The 15312-nt window shown below is 41.3% G+C and overlaps 1 protein-coding gene across 1 annotated transcript; it reads right to left on the bottom strand.

Moving 5' to 3' along the window:
- Nucleotides 1–11455: 11455 nt before the first annotated feature.
- On the bottom strand, nucleotides 11456–14495 carry LOC126253371 (YTH domain-containing protein 1-like). Its single transcript, XM_049954651.1, has one exon. It carries the CDS (start codon nucleotides 14150–14152, stop codon nucleotides 12761–12763), a length of 1392 nt encoding a protein of 463 aa, XP_049810608.1. The 5' UTR covers nucleotides 14153–14495; the 3' UTR covers nucleotides 11456–12760.
- Between the last annotated feature and the right edge of the window lie 817 nt (nucleotides 14496–15312).

The raw sequence follows: 15312 nt of genomic DNA, 5'->3' as shown, positions 1-15312 counted from the left end.
TAGAGGCTTGTCTCACTAGGGGTAAGATAGATACTGTCTAGACACCTTTGGAGAGAAGAGAACCACTTGTCTGAATGTCAAGAGCTCAGATGGCAACCCAGTTCTAAGCAAAGAAGGGAAAGCAGAAAGGTGGAAGGAGTATATAGAGGGTTTATACAAGGGCGATATACTTGAGGACAATATTGTGGAAATAGAAGAGGATGTAGATGAAGATGAAATGGGAGATAAGATACTGTGTGAAGAGTTTGACAGAGCACTGAAAGACCTGAGTCGAAACAAGGCCCCGGGAGTAGACAACATTCCATTGGAACTACTGACGGCCTTGGGAGAGCCAGTCCTGACAAAACTCTACCATCTGGTGAGCAAGATGTATGAGACAGGCGAAATACCCACAGACTTCAAGAATAATATAATAATTCCAATCCCAAAGAAAGCAGGTGTTGACAGATGTGAAAATTACCGAACAATCAGTTTAATAAGTCACAGCTGCAAAATACTAACGCGAATTCATTACAGAAGAATGGAAAAACTGGTAGAAGCGGACCTCGGGGAAGGTCAGTTTGGATTCCGTAGAAATGTTGGAACACGTGAGGCAATACTAACATTTCGACTTATCTTAGAAGAAAGATTAAGAAAAGGCAAACCTACTTTTCTAGCATTTGTAGGCTTAGAGAAAGCTTTTGACAACGTTAACTGGAATACTCTCTTTCAAATTCTGGAGGTGGCAGGGGTAAAATACAAGGAGCGAAAGGCTATTTACAATTTGTACAGAAACCAGATGGCAGTTATAAGAGTCTAGGGGCATGAAAGGGAAGCAGTGGTTGGGAAAGGAGTGAGACAGGGCTGTAGCCTCTCCCCAATGTTATTCAATCTGTATATTGAGCAAGCAGTGAAGGAAAGAGAAGAAAAATTCGGAGTAGGTATTAAAATTCATGGAGAAGATGTAAAAACTTTGAGGTTCGCCAATGACATTGCAATTCTCTCAGAGACAGCAAAGGACTTGGAAGAGCAGTTGAACGGAATGGACAGTGTCTTGAAAGGAGGATATAAGATGAACATCAACAAAAGCAAAACGAGGATAATGGAATGTAGTCGAATTAAGTCGGGTGATGCTGAGGGAATTAGGTTAGGAAATGAGACACTTAAAGTAGTAAAGGAGTTTTGCTATTTAGGGAGTAAAATAACTGATAATGGTCGAAGTAGAGAGGATATAAAATGTAGACTGGCAATGGCAAGGAAATCGTTTCTGAAGAAGAGAAATTTGTTAACATCTAGTATAGATTTAAGTGTCAGGAAGTCGTTTCTGAAAGTATTTGTATGGAGTGTAGCCATGTATGGAAGTGAAACATGGACGATAACCAGTTTGGACAAGAAGAGAATAGAAGCTTTCGAAATGTGGTGCTACAGAAGAATGCTGAAGGAAAGGTGGGTAGATCACGTAACTAATGAGGAGGTATTGAATAGGATTGGGGAGAAGAGAAGTTTGTGGCACAACTTGACTAGAAGAAGGGATCGGTTGGTAGGACAAGTTTTGAGGCATCAAGGGATCACAAATTTAGCATTGGAGGGCAGCGTGGAGGGTAAAAATCGTAGAGGGAGACCAAGAGATCAATACACTAAGCAGATTCAGAAGGATGTAGGTTGCAATAGGTACTGGGAGATGAAGAAGCTTGCACAGGATAGAGTAGCATGGAGAGCTGCATCAAACCAGTCTCAGGACTGAAGACCACAACAACAACAACATGGTTTGTAGACTACGATCTGGACTCCATGGACCAACTACTGGCATTCTAGTGACGCTACATTTGCTAAATTCGAATTCTAAATACCACCAAATGTCTAAAATTCTTACATACCAATACAGTTCTTGTAATATATAACATTTATAAGCTGTCATTATGCTCAAACTATCAACTGCACACATTAACAGTCTGCAAAAAACTCTCCTTTGTGACAAAGAATGTTGGTGCAAAAACCTTGAATTTATTAATTTTAGCTAAACGGAACTCCAGACAGTTTCTGAATTTAAAAAATTTCACTGAGCTCCTTAAACAGATAAATTCAACCGACAACATTATCATATGCAAAAGTGATCCCCATCAGATCTTCCCAGAGTTCAACAAAATTAATAATGGGGAATACACGAGCCATCTAAAGGAAAACTGGAACTTGTGATGAAAACTAACTGAACTTGGTCCCGAGAATGCCTTGGGATATAACACGTAAAATAAAGAAAAGGCAACCATTCATCTCTAGCTGACTGCTGTGTGGCACATAGAAACATGCAACAGAGAACTATTTATACTACTCTTGCTCTTTCTCTAGTAGAAGGGATGGGAGGAAAAAGAAGAATGGAAAAGTAAAGAGGAAGGGAGAGCAGAGGGGGACACACACACTGGGAGCAGAGGGAAGGAAGGGGAAGAGCACTGGGAGAAGGCAGTACATGATATGGACAGGGAAGGAGCATAGGGAGTTGGAAACAAGTTACCGGAGGTTTAGGCCAGGACGACTGCAAGAGAGCAGGATATGCTGAAGAAAGAATTCCCACTGGCATAGTTCAGAGAAACTAATGCTGGAATGGAGTATCCAAATGGCTCACATAGCAAAGCAGCTGTTGAAGTCGTTTCTGTTGTTGTGCACAGCATGTCTGGCAACTGGATGGTCAAGTTCGCAGTTCACCACAGTTTGTGGCAGTAGCCTTTCATGCAGTTCGCCACAGCCTTTCATGCGAGTAGACAGTTGCTTACTTGTTATACCCACACAGAAGCCTGTACAGTAATTGCAGCATAGCCAATATATAACATGGCTGCTTTCACATGTGGCCATGCATTTTTCAGGGGGGGAATGCCTAAGACAGGGCTGTGGTAGGTGGGTGTACGGGGCAGGTCTCACACCTCGGTATTGCAAGGGAATAACTGGGAGAGGGGCAATTAAGGGGGGGGGGGGGGAGATGGTTTGGGAGCAGGATTGAGGATTGGAATAGGGATTTTCTGTACACCGGGTGGTGGCTGGAACACGACTTTGGGTGATGTGGGTGTGATATCGCTCATATCAGGGCATGAGAGGCAGTCGAAGCCCTGATGAAAGACGTGATACTGGGTGATCAGAGGGGTGCTGGCTACTGGGTGGTTAACAGGTCTATTGGTGTCAAGGAGGAGGAGATGGTATGCTGGATAGGATACCATCAGTCAATAAAGGCTTTAGTAAGGTGATCTGATTGACAACTCGTGCTTTCCATGGTGACGGGACTAGAAGGAAGATGTTTTCACAGTGGATGTACTTTCGATAGTTATTGTGGCTGATATGAACAGAAATATTTATGGAGCCATTTAAAAGGTAGAAATCAACATCTAGGAAGGTGGCTCGATGAGATGAAATGGACCATGCGAAAAGGATTTGGGAATAGCTCTTGAGGTTATGGAGGAAAGATCATGCAAATGTCATCAATGAATCAGATATGGAATTTTTGGTGTTGACAAGATAGGAAGGATTCCTCCACAAATAAGTTTACACAAGATGGTGCCATGTGAGTACCCATGGTAGTACCATGGATTCGTTTATAGATTTGGCCTTTGAAAGTGAAATAATCGTGGGTCAGGTTATGGTTGGATAGGAGGAGTGGGAAAAAGAGGACATGGAAAAAGTAGTATTCCATGGCTGAAAGGCCATAGGTGTGCAGGATTGTGTATAAGTATTGGAAAGTTGCATCTAAAATGACCAAAAGAAATTTTGGTGGTAATGGGACAGGTGCTGTGGAAAGATGGGGAAGGAAATGAGGAGCGTTTTGACTGTAGGACGGGATGTTATGGACAAAAGTTCTGAGAAGTTGGTCAGCAAAGGCAGAGGTTCGTTCTGTGGGAGCATTGTAACCAACCACGATGGAACAACCAGTAGGAAGATCTGTGGAGTTGGGTTTGTGGTGTATGTAAAGATAGGAGTATACAGGAGGTTGCTGGTGTGAAGAATCACATTTTGGGATGGACCTAAGGCCAGGAGGAGCTAATGGAGGTCCTGTTGGACTTCTGGGATGGAATCCTGATTGTAAGGTTTGTATGCAGAGGTGTCAGCCACTCCTTCCCTGTCCAGATCATGTACTGCATTCTCCCGCCACTCTTCCTCCTCCTCCTGGCCCCCTCTCCAATTGAGTATCCTCTCTCTTTTTCCCCCTCCTTCCATAGTTCCACCCCTCTCCCTTTCTCTCTTCTCTCCCTACCTCAGCCCCCTTCCCCCCCCCCCCCCAATCTCTGCCTTCCTCTCCTTTCCTCCCCTGACATCTTATACGCTCTACCCTCTGGACTTGTGCAGCTACTGAGTCATCTGTGGAAAGACTAACTCACACTATCCCACTGCCCCTCATCACCTCGTGGATCCTTCCCTATGCCCTCCCTGCCTCCATCTGCCCAGACAACTGGTACCTATAATAAACAGTCAGTCTTACGGTGGCCACAGGTACATGTGTTTGTGTGGTGATGTGTATGTGAATGTGGGTATTTCTACTACAGAAAGAGCAAGTGCTCGGAAGTTTTCTGTTGTGCGTTTCTATATGGCACACTTCAGACAGCTATAGGTGAGTGGTTGCCTTTCCTTCATTTTACGTATTATTCCATCTAGGAGCTTTTTTTGTTGGTATGACACAGAACACATATAGAAGGGGGGGGGGGGGGGGAGAGGAGGGGCGGGATGGAGTGAGAGATGCAAGAAAAGATAGAATTTAAGGTAAGGTTGCAGTTTATAGACAGAAAATTTTCTCCAACAACTAGTGTTTTCAAAAGGATATTAACTTTACTCTTCCAGATACCCACAACTCAACTCACACACCTTTCATGACATACAGTCAAGCTGTCCTCAGCCTGAATGTTGGCTTGAACACCACAGTTCTATGGCACATTAACATTATAGGCGGTAGGTCCTTGCATTCCTCTGACCAGACTTATCATCATTTATAGTGTGAGCTACAGTTTAAAATGAACTCCAAACTATGATACAACTTGGCATTTTTCACATTCCAAATCACCGTCTGTGGTAAAAGAAATGATAATACAAAATCCTTACACTGAGTACTGAACCAGGACTTACACAATTGTAAAATTATCCTAAATTGACAAGACCATAAACCTAACATTTCTTTCCACTATAAACTTAAAAAGTAAAAAGCAGCTGGGGGTGCGCGAGGGAGGAGGGAGGGGAGACAGCCAGTAGGCATCAGGCAAACAAACGCTTCTTAAGTTAATGCACCACATCATCTTTAAACCTTTGTTCTCAAAGATTTTTGCATGAAAGCCTCGACGTTTTAATTTCCTGCATTTTACACAATTATGTGAAACCTTCATCACAGCTTTATTAAGCAATAATATTGTGACACCTGCATTGCTTGCCTTCTCTTGTATGGTGGTTCCGTGTTCATTTTTCTTTCCCACTGTAGGACAGAAACTAGCATCATCTAACTTAAACATATTTGTTTCAAAATGAAAATCTGTTTGAGAAAACAATTAAACTACAGGGAAACACAATGGCTGACCAGTAATTACCTTGTGGGGTATGAGTGAATGTCCCTCCTATCTAACTTGCCCAAACTATCCCACTTCCATGCCTAGGTGAGTAAATAATTGTTTCTAAAAGTGGGATAGCTTTTTGTACTTTTATAGGTATCTACTGCCAGCATTGGAATTTTGTCTACTGAAGGCAAATATTGGCCAGCTACTCTAATAGTGTCAAATATGAAATTTGTTCAGCAATACTCCTTAGCTCTTTCTCCCAAATATTTGTACATTTCTCCACCAGGAAAAACATAGTCTGGAGTGATTATCATCTTGTCACACTGAGAGCTCAAGAGCCACATCACTGACAATCTGAAGCAGTTTTACTATGTTAACCAACTGAACTTCCCATGTTTATGCATGCATTACTTTGTAATACAGTGAGTTATTCTGCTTCCCTATTTCAGAGATAACAGAGAGAAGTCATAGCAAGTGCAATGGTTCAAATTTAACATGGAAACTTGAATCACAAAGCCACAGTGATTCTCCAAGCTCTGAACCTAATACTGTGATAAGGTGAAAAATGAACATGTGTAAACAAACATATATCAGTGACTGCTGACTTTTCCCACATACAATGAGAAGCAATAAAGGACACACTGTCAATTAAAGCTGTTTAGAATTGATAAATATCGGAGACTCACAGTTTACAAGACAATGGCAGACTCTACACCAGTGTGAAAAGTTTTGTGAAGAAAATTGCAGAGCACACAACGAAGAAAAGCCCTACAATGGTCCACAGTATTGAACATACGAGGTAATGCATGTAAAATAACTTAAAAGTATAAACCTATATATGTCAAACCTTAGCATTATGTAACAACAGGAGATGTAAGAGCAACTACTTTCAGCTGTAGGAAGGAACAACATTTCATCAAGCTAACACATTAGGTACTGGCAATTCTTAAGTCACTTCCGAGTTCACAACCAGATGGTCTTGAACAGAAACAGAATGTGTATTACAGACAGTTAAAAAATCTTTGGTTGGTAAAACAAAAAAGTCATTACCTATAGCAAACAGTGAACTATTCTTGGTAGATCTAAACAATACGACCCCCCCCCCCCCACACACACACACGTATCGATGAGCCAAGACATCGCGACCACTGCACACTGAGAGACTGAATACTGCCTAGTGGTACTGAAGGCACATGGCGCAATAAGGAAAGTATGTAAGTGGAGCAGAGATCATTTAGTGACAATACAGACCACAAATAGGAATGCCCACTGACACAAGCGACTTTGACAAAGGGCAGACTGTTATTAGCCCTGTGCTTGAGAAGAAGCATCTCAGAAACAGTGAAGCCTGTCACGAGTGTCTGTGGAAAGTAGTTCAAGAATCCAGGATGAAATAAAAGCAATAATATGAAAAGGACTGATTGCTACTCGTCATACAGCAGAGATGCTGAGTTGCAGACAGGCACAACAAACAGACTACTAAACATGTAAGATTGCAGACAGAAGGCACACACACACACACACACACACACACACACACACACACACACACACACACACACACACACACAGGTAGCTCATACAGATATGACAACTGTGTGTGGCTGCTAAGGCTAGACTGCAAGCAAATGCACATGGTGTGAGAAGCTATCTGGGTGATAGTGGTAACGAGGAGGCTGGGAAGGGCAGGGATAGAAGGGTAGGGGTGGAGGAGATAAAGTGCTGCATGTTGGAGCGAACAGGGGTGAGGTGGAAGGAGGGTAGAGCAAATAGAGGCAGTTAGGAGTTCAGACAAAGGTGGGGTGGGGCGGGCAGTAGGAGCATTCCCCTCATACTCAGTACCACCCAGGACTGGAGTAACTGAATCACATTCTCCGCCAGCGTTTCGACTACCTCTCGTCGTGCCCTAAAATGAGAAATGTCCTATCCACTAACTTTCTCATCTACCCCACAGTGATATTCTACCACCCACCGAACCTACACCAGCTCTTCTGAATTGCGCAGGTAGGAATCTCCCTGCAATATATCCTACATTCCCGTAACCTTCCTGGCCTCAGCCTTCGTTAGTCATTGTCCTTCACCCATCTATACCCTTTCCTGTTCCCCCTCCAGCACTGCACAGCCTTCATTCCACAAGCACACCCACAGTCTTTTTACTTCTCATCTTAGCCCCTCCCCCTCTGTCTCACCTCCTGATTGCACCTAGCCTCTTCCCACTTCATCCCTGTATGCTTCCACAAGCAACACTTTACTATACCCAACCCCTCCCAGCCTCCTCCTTACCCCCACCACCCAGATTGCTTCTTCCACCACGTGCAGTTGCTCACAGTCTGACCTCGGCAGGCGGAGACAGTGGCCGTGTGTGTGTGTGTGTGTGTGTGTGTGTGTGTGTGTGTGTGTGTGTGTGTGTGTGTTATCTATTTTAGAAAAGGCCTTCTGGCCGAAAGCTTACTTAGTCAGCAGTCTTTTTGTTGCACCTATCTACAACTCAGCTTCTCCGCTATACAGTGAGCAGCAATCTATCCTTTTCATAATACTGAAAGTAAATGAAGGATGGTGTAACTACATGTAGGTAACAAGGTGTTTGACGGCCATGTCTCAAAGCGGAACATGGGTGCTGGAGCAGGAGGAGAACATACAGCTTACCAAGGACGCAGGCCACTGGGGGAGTATGCAATGGGGGACATTCACACAGGCTTCCATGGGGTCTGTGGTAGTAACTGAAAGCACCATAACAGCTGTGGACTATATGAACAATTATGCCGCTACCTGCATAAATCCATACACAATGTCTCCTTGAAAGGCAATAGCATCTTCTAGCAATGTGACTATTGATGTCACAAGCCCAGTATTGAGCTACAGTGGTTTTAGGAGTATGATAGTGACCTCAGGATATGTCTTAGCCACAAACTTTGCCTGATCTGAACCCAATGGAACACTACTGGGTGCCAGATCCTTACACACAAACTACTGGCCCATAACTTATGGGAATTGCACATAGACAACTGGTGTCACAGGCCTCAGGAAACATACTGAGGGCTTGTTAAATCAGTACTGTGCAGAATCGCTGCTACCTTGTCTTCCATAGGTGGGCCAACACGCCTTTAATCAGGTGGTCATAATGTTTGGGCTTGTTTGCACATGTAAAAGCAAAATAAACAAAAATGATAAAAGTTATCACCTGTGATGCCTAAAGCAATTATGTACATTGGAAGTTACACTTATTATAATATTTCATACCATTATCTCACAGTCGGATGAATTTCTTGTACACAGCTTCAACAAGAAACTCATCTGGCCATGCCATAATAACCCAGAATATTTTAATAAGTGTGACATCCCAGCCATTAAATTATATTTTACATTGAAAAGTAAGACCTCATTCAAATATCTGACTAGCAGAAAAATTACGTAAAAACTAAAATTACAATAACTGATGGAGAATTCACTCCATTATCAATCATCCTAAATCCCACTCCCATTTTGCTGGTAGTTGAAACTTCTGCCATGGTTTATTACTTACATGACACGAAAGAATTTAGCTTCAGATATTTGTTCACCAAACAACACACACAACATTCACCAATCTATTTTCCTCAACTTTCCAAAATCTATGGACACACATGTGAGCAATTCAAATTATCTAGGTGTGCAGTGGAAAATTACTGCCATATTGGGATGGTGGAAATGTCCGAGGACACTATTTCACACATGGGGGGAATGGGATTAATTATTGCAATTAAAAAAAAAAAAATAAATAAATAAAAAAAAAATAAAAACACCAGGCATTTGGGAATTAGAACAAATAAACCTCCGCTATAAAGGAAAAGCCAAACAGAAGGGTTCACGAGTGGTTAGACTCGCATATGCTCACACTCACAACAAATTCTATACCCCTTTCCCTTAGTTCTACCTTTTACCTACACAACAGCTGACATTTTAGCAAATATAGCTTTCTATCATATACACCAGGAAGACATTATTCAAATAGGACAGAAATCTATAGACGTGATGTATATGTAGACACAAACAGATTATTACAATTTCAGAAAAATTGGACGATTTGTTCAAGAGAAAGAGCTTCACAAATTGAGCAAGTCAGTAATACATTGGTCCACCTCTGTTCCTTATGCAAGTAGTTGGCAACAATTGAGTTGTTGATGTCACTCAGGGATACTGCACCACATTCTACCCAATTGGTGTGTTAGATTGTAAAAATTCTGAGCTAATTGGAGGGCACTGTCTATAATGCTCCAAGCGTTTTCAATTGGGGAGAGATCTGGTGACCTGGTTGTCCAAGGTAAGGTTTGGTAAGCACAAAGACAAACAGTAGAAACTCTCGCCATGTGCGGGAGGACATTACCTTGGTGAAATGTGAGCCCAAGATGGCTTGCCACGAAGGGCAAAAAATAGGAGCATAGAGTATCATTGTCTTACTACTGTGCTCTAAGGGTTCCATGGATGACAACCCAAGGGGTCATGTTCCAAAGTGAAATAGCAACCCAGACCATCACTCCTGAGTGTCGGGCTGTATGGCAGGCAACAGTTACAGTGGTATCTTACCACTGCCCAGGGCATTTTCAGACGCGTCTCTGTCTTGGAGCTCAATTCAAAGTGAGACTCATCACTGAAGACAATTCTGCTCCAGTCAATGAAATCCAAACCAAAAACAAGTCTAGAGATGCCTGCCATATGGCTCGACAACCAGGAGTAACGGTCTGGGATGCCATTTCCTTTAATAGTAGGACCACTTGGTTGTCATCCATGGCATTCTTATTGTACAGAGGTACATCAACAATATTTTATGCCTGTTTTGTTGCCCCTCATGGCAAGCAACTCTGGGCTCACATTACAGCATGATAGTACATAAGGTCAGTTTCTACTGCTTGTCTTCATGCTTGCCAAATGCTATCTTGAACAGCAAGGTCGCCAGATCTATCCCCAACTGAGAACGTATGAGGATTGAGGATTATGGGCAGGGCCCTGCAACCAACTCCAGATTTTGAAGATCTGATGCACCAATTGCACACATTTCAGCATGATATCCTTCAAGAGGGCATCCAACTCAATCAATGTTAGGCTGAATAACTGCTTTCATAGAGGCAAAGGTAGGCCAATGCATTACTACTTGCTCAATTTGTGAAACTCTCTCTCTTGAATAAATCATCCATTTCTCCTGAAATTGTTTGCCTGTACATGGATATCACATTTATTGATTTCACTCTTCCATCCCATTTGGATAATTCCTTCATGGTACGTCATTGCCCTCCCCCCCCCTTTTTTGAGTGTATATTACTCTTGCAGCAATACTAACATCAGTGAAATAACACTACCAATTTTTTTTTTATTTCAATGCCTTTCCCTCTACTCTATATCATAAATATTTGCCCATATTTAATATTCTTCAAAAGTCATACCAACTCTATCCACAAAAAAATGTTATGTTAATATTCAAACATAAAGCAAGAAAACAAATAGTAAATAATGTAATACTTACGCCTGAAGTGACATACAGCAAATACCCACCATTTTTGAAGAACCAGAAGAAAAAATGTCTTCCTTTGCTAATGTTGACAAATTCACTCATTATACTAAACACACACACAATAATGTCCATAATCATAGTTAATACTTCCTAAATATGCAAGCACGAACTCGGCTGTCACATCCATTTCAAACGGAGGTCCTTTTACAGCTGTAATACCATTCAAAAGTACCTTTGTGAATACAAGCAGTTTATATTGTAGACAACCACCAACCACTAGTTGATTTCAACTAATTACACCATAAACCTGAAATCAAGTTCTCTTGCAATGATGAATCACACATAAAAAACTGTCTATCCCACACAAAAAAGTTTATCTGGTATGGAAGGAGCGGAAATACAACGAATGTCATTCACCGCATGGAATAATGATTTAATTTGGAACAGTGACATACACAGTACTGAGAATCAAGGTCTGTTCATAACACACGTTTCAAAATATATTATTTATTTAGTTCCTTGACACACTTAAAAAAAAAAGGGTCTTAAAATACATTCACTGTGTTCACTATATTAAACACATCACAATTCAAAGAGCCACTGACTGAATAAAGAACTACTTCATTAATGTGAAAATGGAATTCATAGATAATGAACCTTACTTTCACATTCAGGAATATCATTATACACCCATCCTCTAATATTAGCTCATTACTAATAAGCAAAACGAGTAACTGTGAATACAAGTAAGGCAAACATAATTAATGTTTTTTTTAAAATTAAATCTACAAGTGCTATTCTTAGCTGTATTGTGTTTTGCAAACACACAGCAAGCTAAATATGTAGATAAAGCACCCGACAATTAACAGCTATCCATAGGCACACAACAGGCCACTATAGGAAATATAAGCCAATCGTCATGTACAATGTGAAGCCACGTTGCACTGCAAAAAGCACCAAATGTCAAAATAATTTTGGATTATTAACTTGTTCAAATGCTTAATGTAACATCTATAAAATTTTCTGCATAGAAGCAGCATGTTACTACAATTAGTGCACTCTCTCTTCCTTTGAAACAAACAACAAATCAGAAAAATAAGGCAGCAATGAATAATTTTTTGCTGGGGACAATATTAATTTTACTGAAGTGTGGCTTCACACTTTGGGTGAGTGCTGATTTTATACAACCGTGATGTCTAGAAACCAATGTGGCTACAAATGTGTCTGTTCCACAAAATACTGTACGAAGTACAGCTGGCAAGAGAAAGATGAAACAAATACCTTTGGTTGGCAGGAACATTTATTCCTTAATGTCAAATGGCTCCTGAACCAAAGTAGCAAAGCTTAATAGCCTTTCAGGAATGATAAGAATGCTGTAGTTACACACCAAGTCACAGAAACTATTATAGCCTTTCTTCAATCACATACTAACTGGATGGGTGAAAATATCGAAAAATGATTTAAGTTTGGCGTCTGATCTGTTTTAACTATACACAACCAAATACCAATACCAATGAGGCATCTCTACGAGAAGATTACTGCAGTTATTCCCATTTCATCCATTATTTGGTGCATATCACAAAACAACACTGAAACCTCAGACCATTTTAAATAAAAAAGTCAGATAATTAATCAGGCTACTACCATTTGACAAATAGGCTATTCTTAAGAAATCAAGACAAAGCCAAATTCTTAGTCAACAAATATCATGATATTCCTGAATGAGATTTGGCCATATGCATGTAATATGGATGAATGACAAGCAAACATACATTCAGTCTCATCGTCGTTCACGGTATCGGTGATGATCACGATCACGGTCTCTTCTTTCGCAGGTTCTCCATAGAAACTCATCAACAGAACGATCATATGATCGTTTATCTGAATGGCTTGAAGACCGTGAAGGCATTGATGAGTATTCAGGAAGTGGCGGCCCATCATAATAACGAGGTGGTGGCGCTGCATCATATGGTGAGGTGCTCGAAGATGACATGTAGACACCTGGTGGTGGAGCATATGGCATAGGTGGCAGTTGATGCTGCATCTGCCGCATATAATCTGCAACATAGGCCTGTGCTGCTGCCACGGGACTCCCACCACCAAATGATCCACGATCTCCATCTCTTGGGAACCAGTTACCCAGTCTATCCCTTTGACGAGATGACGATGATCGCTTGAAGACTCCTCCACTGCTTCCCAACCTGCTTCTGACACTCATGAAGTACTTGCGGCGCCCTCGACCAAAGGAACCACCACGGCTTCGCCATGAAAATGTTCCCCTTGGTGAAAATCTATTGCTGCCACCACTGCGCTGGTATCTTTCAGTTCTGTGTTGTGTAACACGAGGCTTTATCATCTTTGCTGCTTCCTTTGATTTTCTCAAAATTGGCGTCATTTCAATACCTTCATCAACAGGAAAAAGGCGACATAACTCTGCTGCCACTTTTGGTTCAATTTCTTGTCCATCACGACCAATCTTTACTGGTTTTCCCTCATTCCATGGATTGTACAGATGTACTGTTGCACTGAAAGGCAACTCTTTGCGGCAAACCCAGTCCACTCTGAAAACACCTCCTAGGGCTCTTGCTGAAAGTCCTGGGGGTAGTACCCAAGAAATTGGAGATACATCCCGTCTGGACTCTCCACTCAGTCGTGCAAAGCCAGCAAATTTTCCGCTTTCTTTAACCGAGAATATAAGAATAACATTTCTGCATTCTCTGTAAGCATGGTTCAACTTCGACTCATTCTGTGGAAGTGTTGACCAAACTCCTTTTGCTTTTGACAGAGTTACATTTTCTGCATTATTGCTCTTAATAAGAAAAAATCTTGCATCTCTGAATAAATAATTGAGCTTCGTTATGTAGTCATATGACTTCGATTTCTCTCTCGACTTCGAACGCTTTAGCACCGGTGGAGGGCTTTTTCTTTCTCTTGAGCGACTTCTGTTTAGTCTGTGTCTTGGTCGTCGCTTCCTACGATCAGTCGAATCTGAGCTGACGGAAGTTATGCTTTGGTGACTGGAAGCGCTGTCCTCCGAACTCGATGAGCTCACCTCGCTCCGAGTGTCATATTCACTCATTTCATCCAATTTGATGTCGTCACCCATATCTTCTCCAAAACTAAGATTAAGATTTTCTACATCAACACTAGTTTCTATGTCGCCTTCCTCCATTACGTATTACACAACACGGTTGTCTTCTGGCGTCAAGTTTGTTCAACCTCAAAACTGATGTCTCACAGTCCACTTATTCAATGTAACAAGTTAGTGCTGATACTCTTTCACAGACTTCTACATCCACGCAAAATGACTGTAATCACAGGAGCAAGATATTGTCTTTGCACTTTAACCAAAATACCATTGCTTCTTGTACACAGTTTCTTTTCGCATTTTTCACACCTCACTACAAAATAAAGTAATACTCGCCCCCACCTTCAACGAAGCACTTTGTTTCCAAATTTATACCGGTTTAGAATCGCCCAATACACTTTCTTCTCAAAGATACAAGGGACAGGGAGCAGCTTGTGCAGATATCGATCGTTTTCATACAAGCGCCCTGTCGATATACGATGTATCGAAGCTTATGACATTTTAAGATAATTAAAAATATATTGATTGGCGACTCCATGGCGTGTTGTGTGCACCACGACCAAATAGTGGATAGAATTGGAAGGAAAATCAGCATTGGCCGTATTTTGTTGTTTTATTGTCAGCAAAATCGATTTTCGGTCACTTAGTGACCATCCTCAGTGCTGTAATATACAATTAAAATTGGTAGGCACTGGTATCAAGCTATAACCACAATACTTGTGCTTGTGGTTATAGCTTGATACCAGTGCCTACCAATTTTAATTGTATATTACAGCAGTGAGGATGGTCACTAAGTGACCGAAAATCGATTTTGCTGACAATAAAACAACAAAATACGGCCAATGCTGATTTCCTTCCAATTCGATCCTTAAAAATATATAAATTCAATGTAATATTCGTCTTTTCTCGGGTCTTATATATGACTACTTCGTAATGAAATTTGTTGTTGAGCGGAAACAGAATCATGCAAAATTTAAAAATATTTTTACAAATGTCTCTACACATTGTACAACCAAAGTCTAACAGTCTTATGTTAAACTGTGGTACAACTGTAGTGGCTGCATAGACAACACGCAGGGATCAGTGAGATATCGAGCTCACTGGCTACGATCTGTATGCGTAGATTTGACGTCCACTGATATTTGCGCAGCCAAATCGTCGATAGTGGACTAACCTCCGCACATACCTGCAAATGTCTGTGTAGGCAGTAATATAGATCATATAGTCACAGAGACGGAAAAGTT

This window comes from Schistocerca nitens, chromosome 4 (assembly GCF_023898315.1).
Source record: "Schistocerca nitens isolate TAMUIC-IGC-003100 chromosome 4, iqSchNite1.1, whole genome shotgun sequence".
Lineage (NCBI taxonomy): Eukaryota > Metazoa > Arthropoda > Insecta > Orthoptera > Acrididae > Schistocerca > Schistocerca nitens.
Note: the sequence above shows the minus strand (reverse complement) of the source record. Positions and strands in the feature narration are given on the sequence as shown.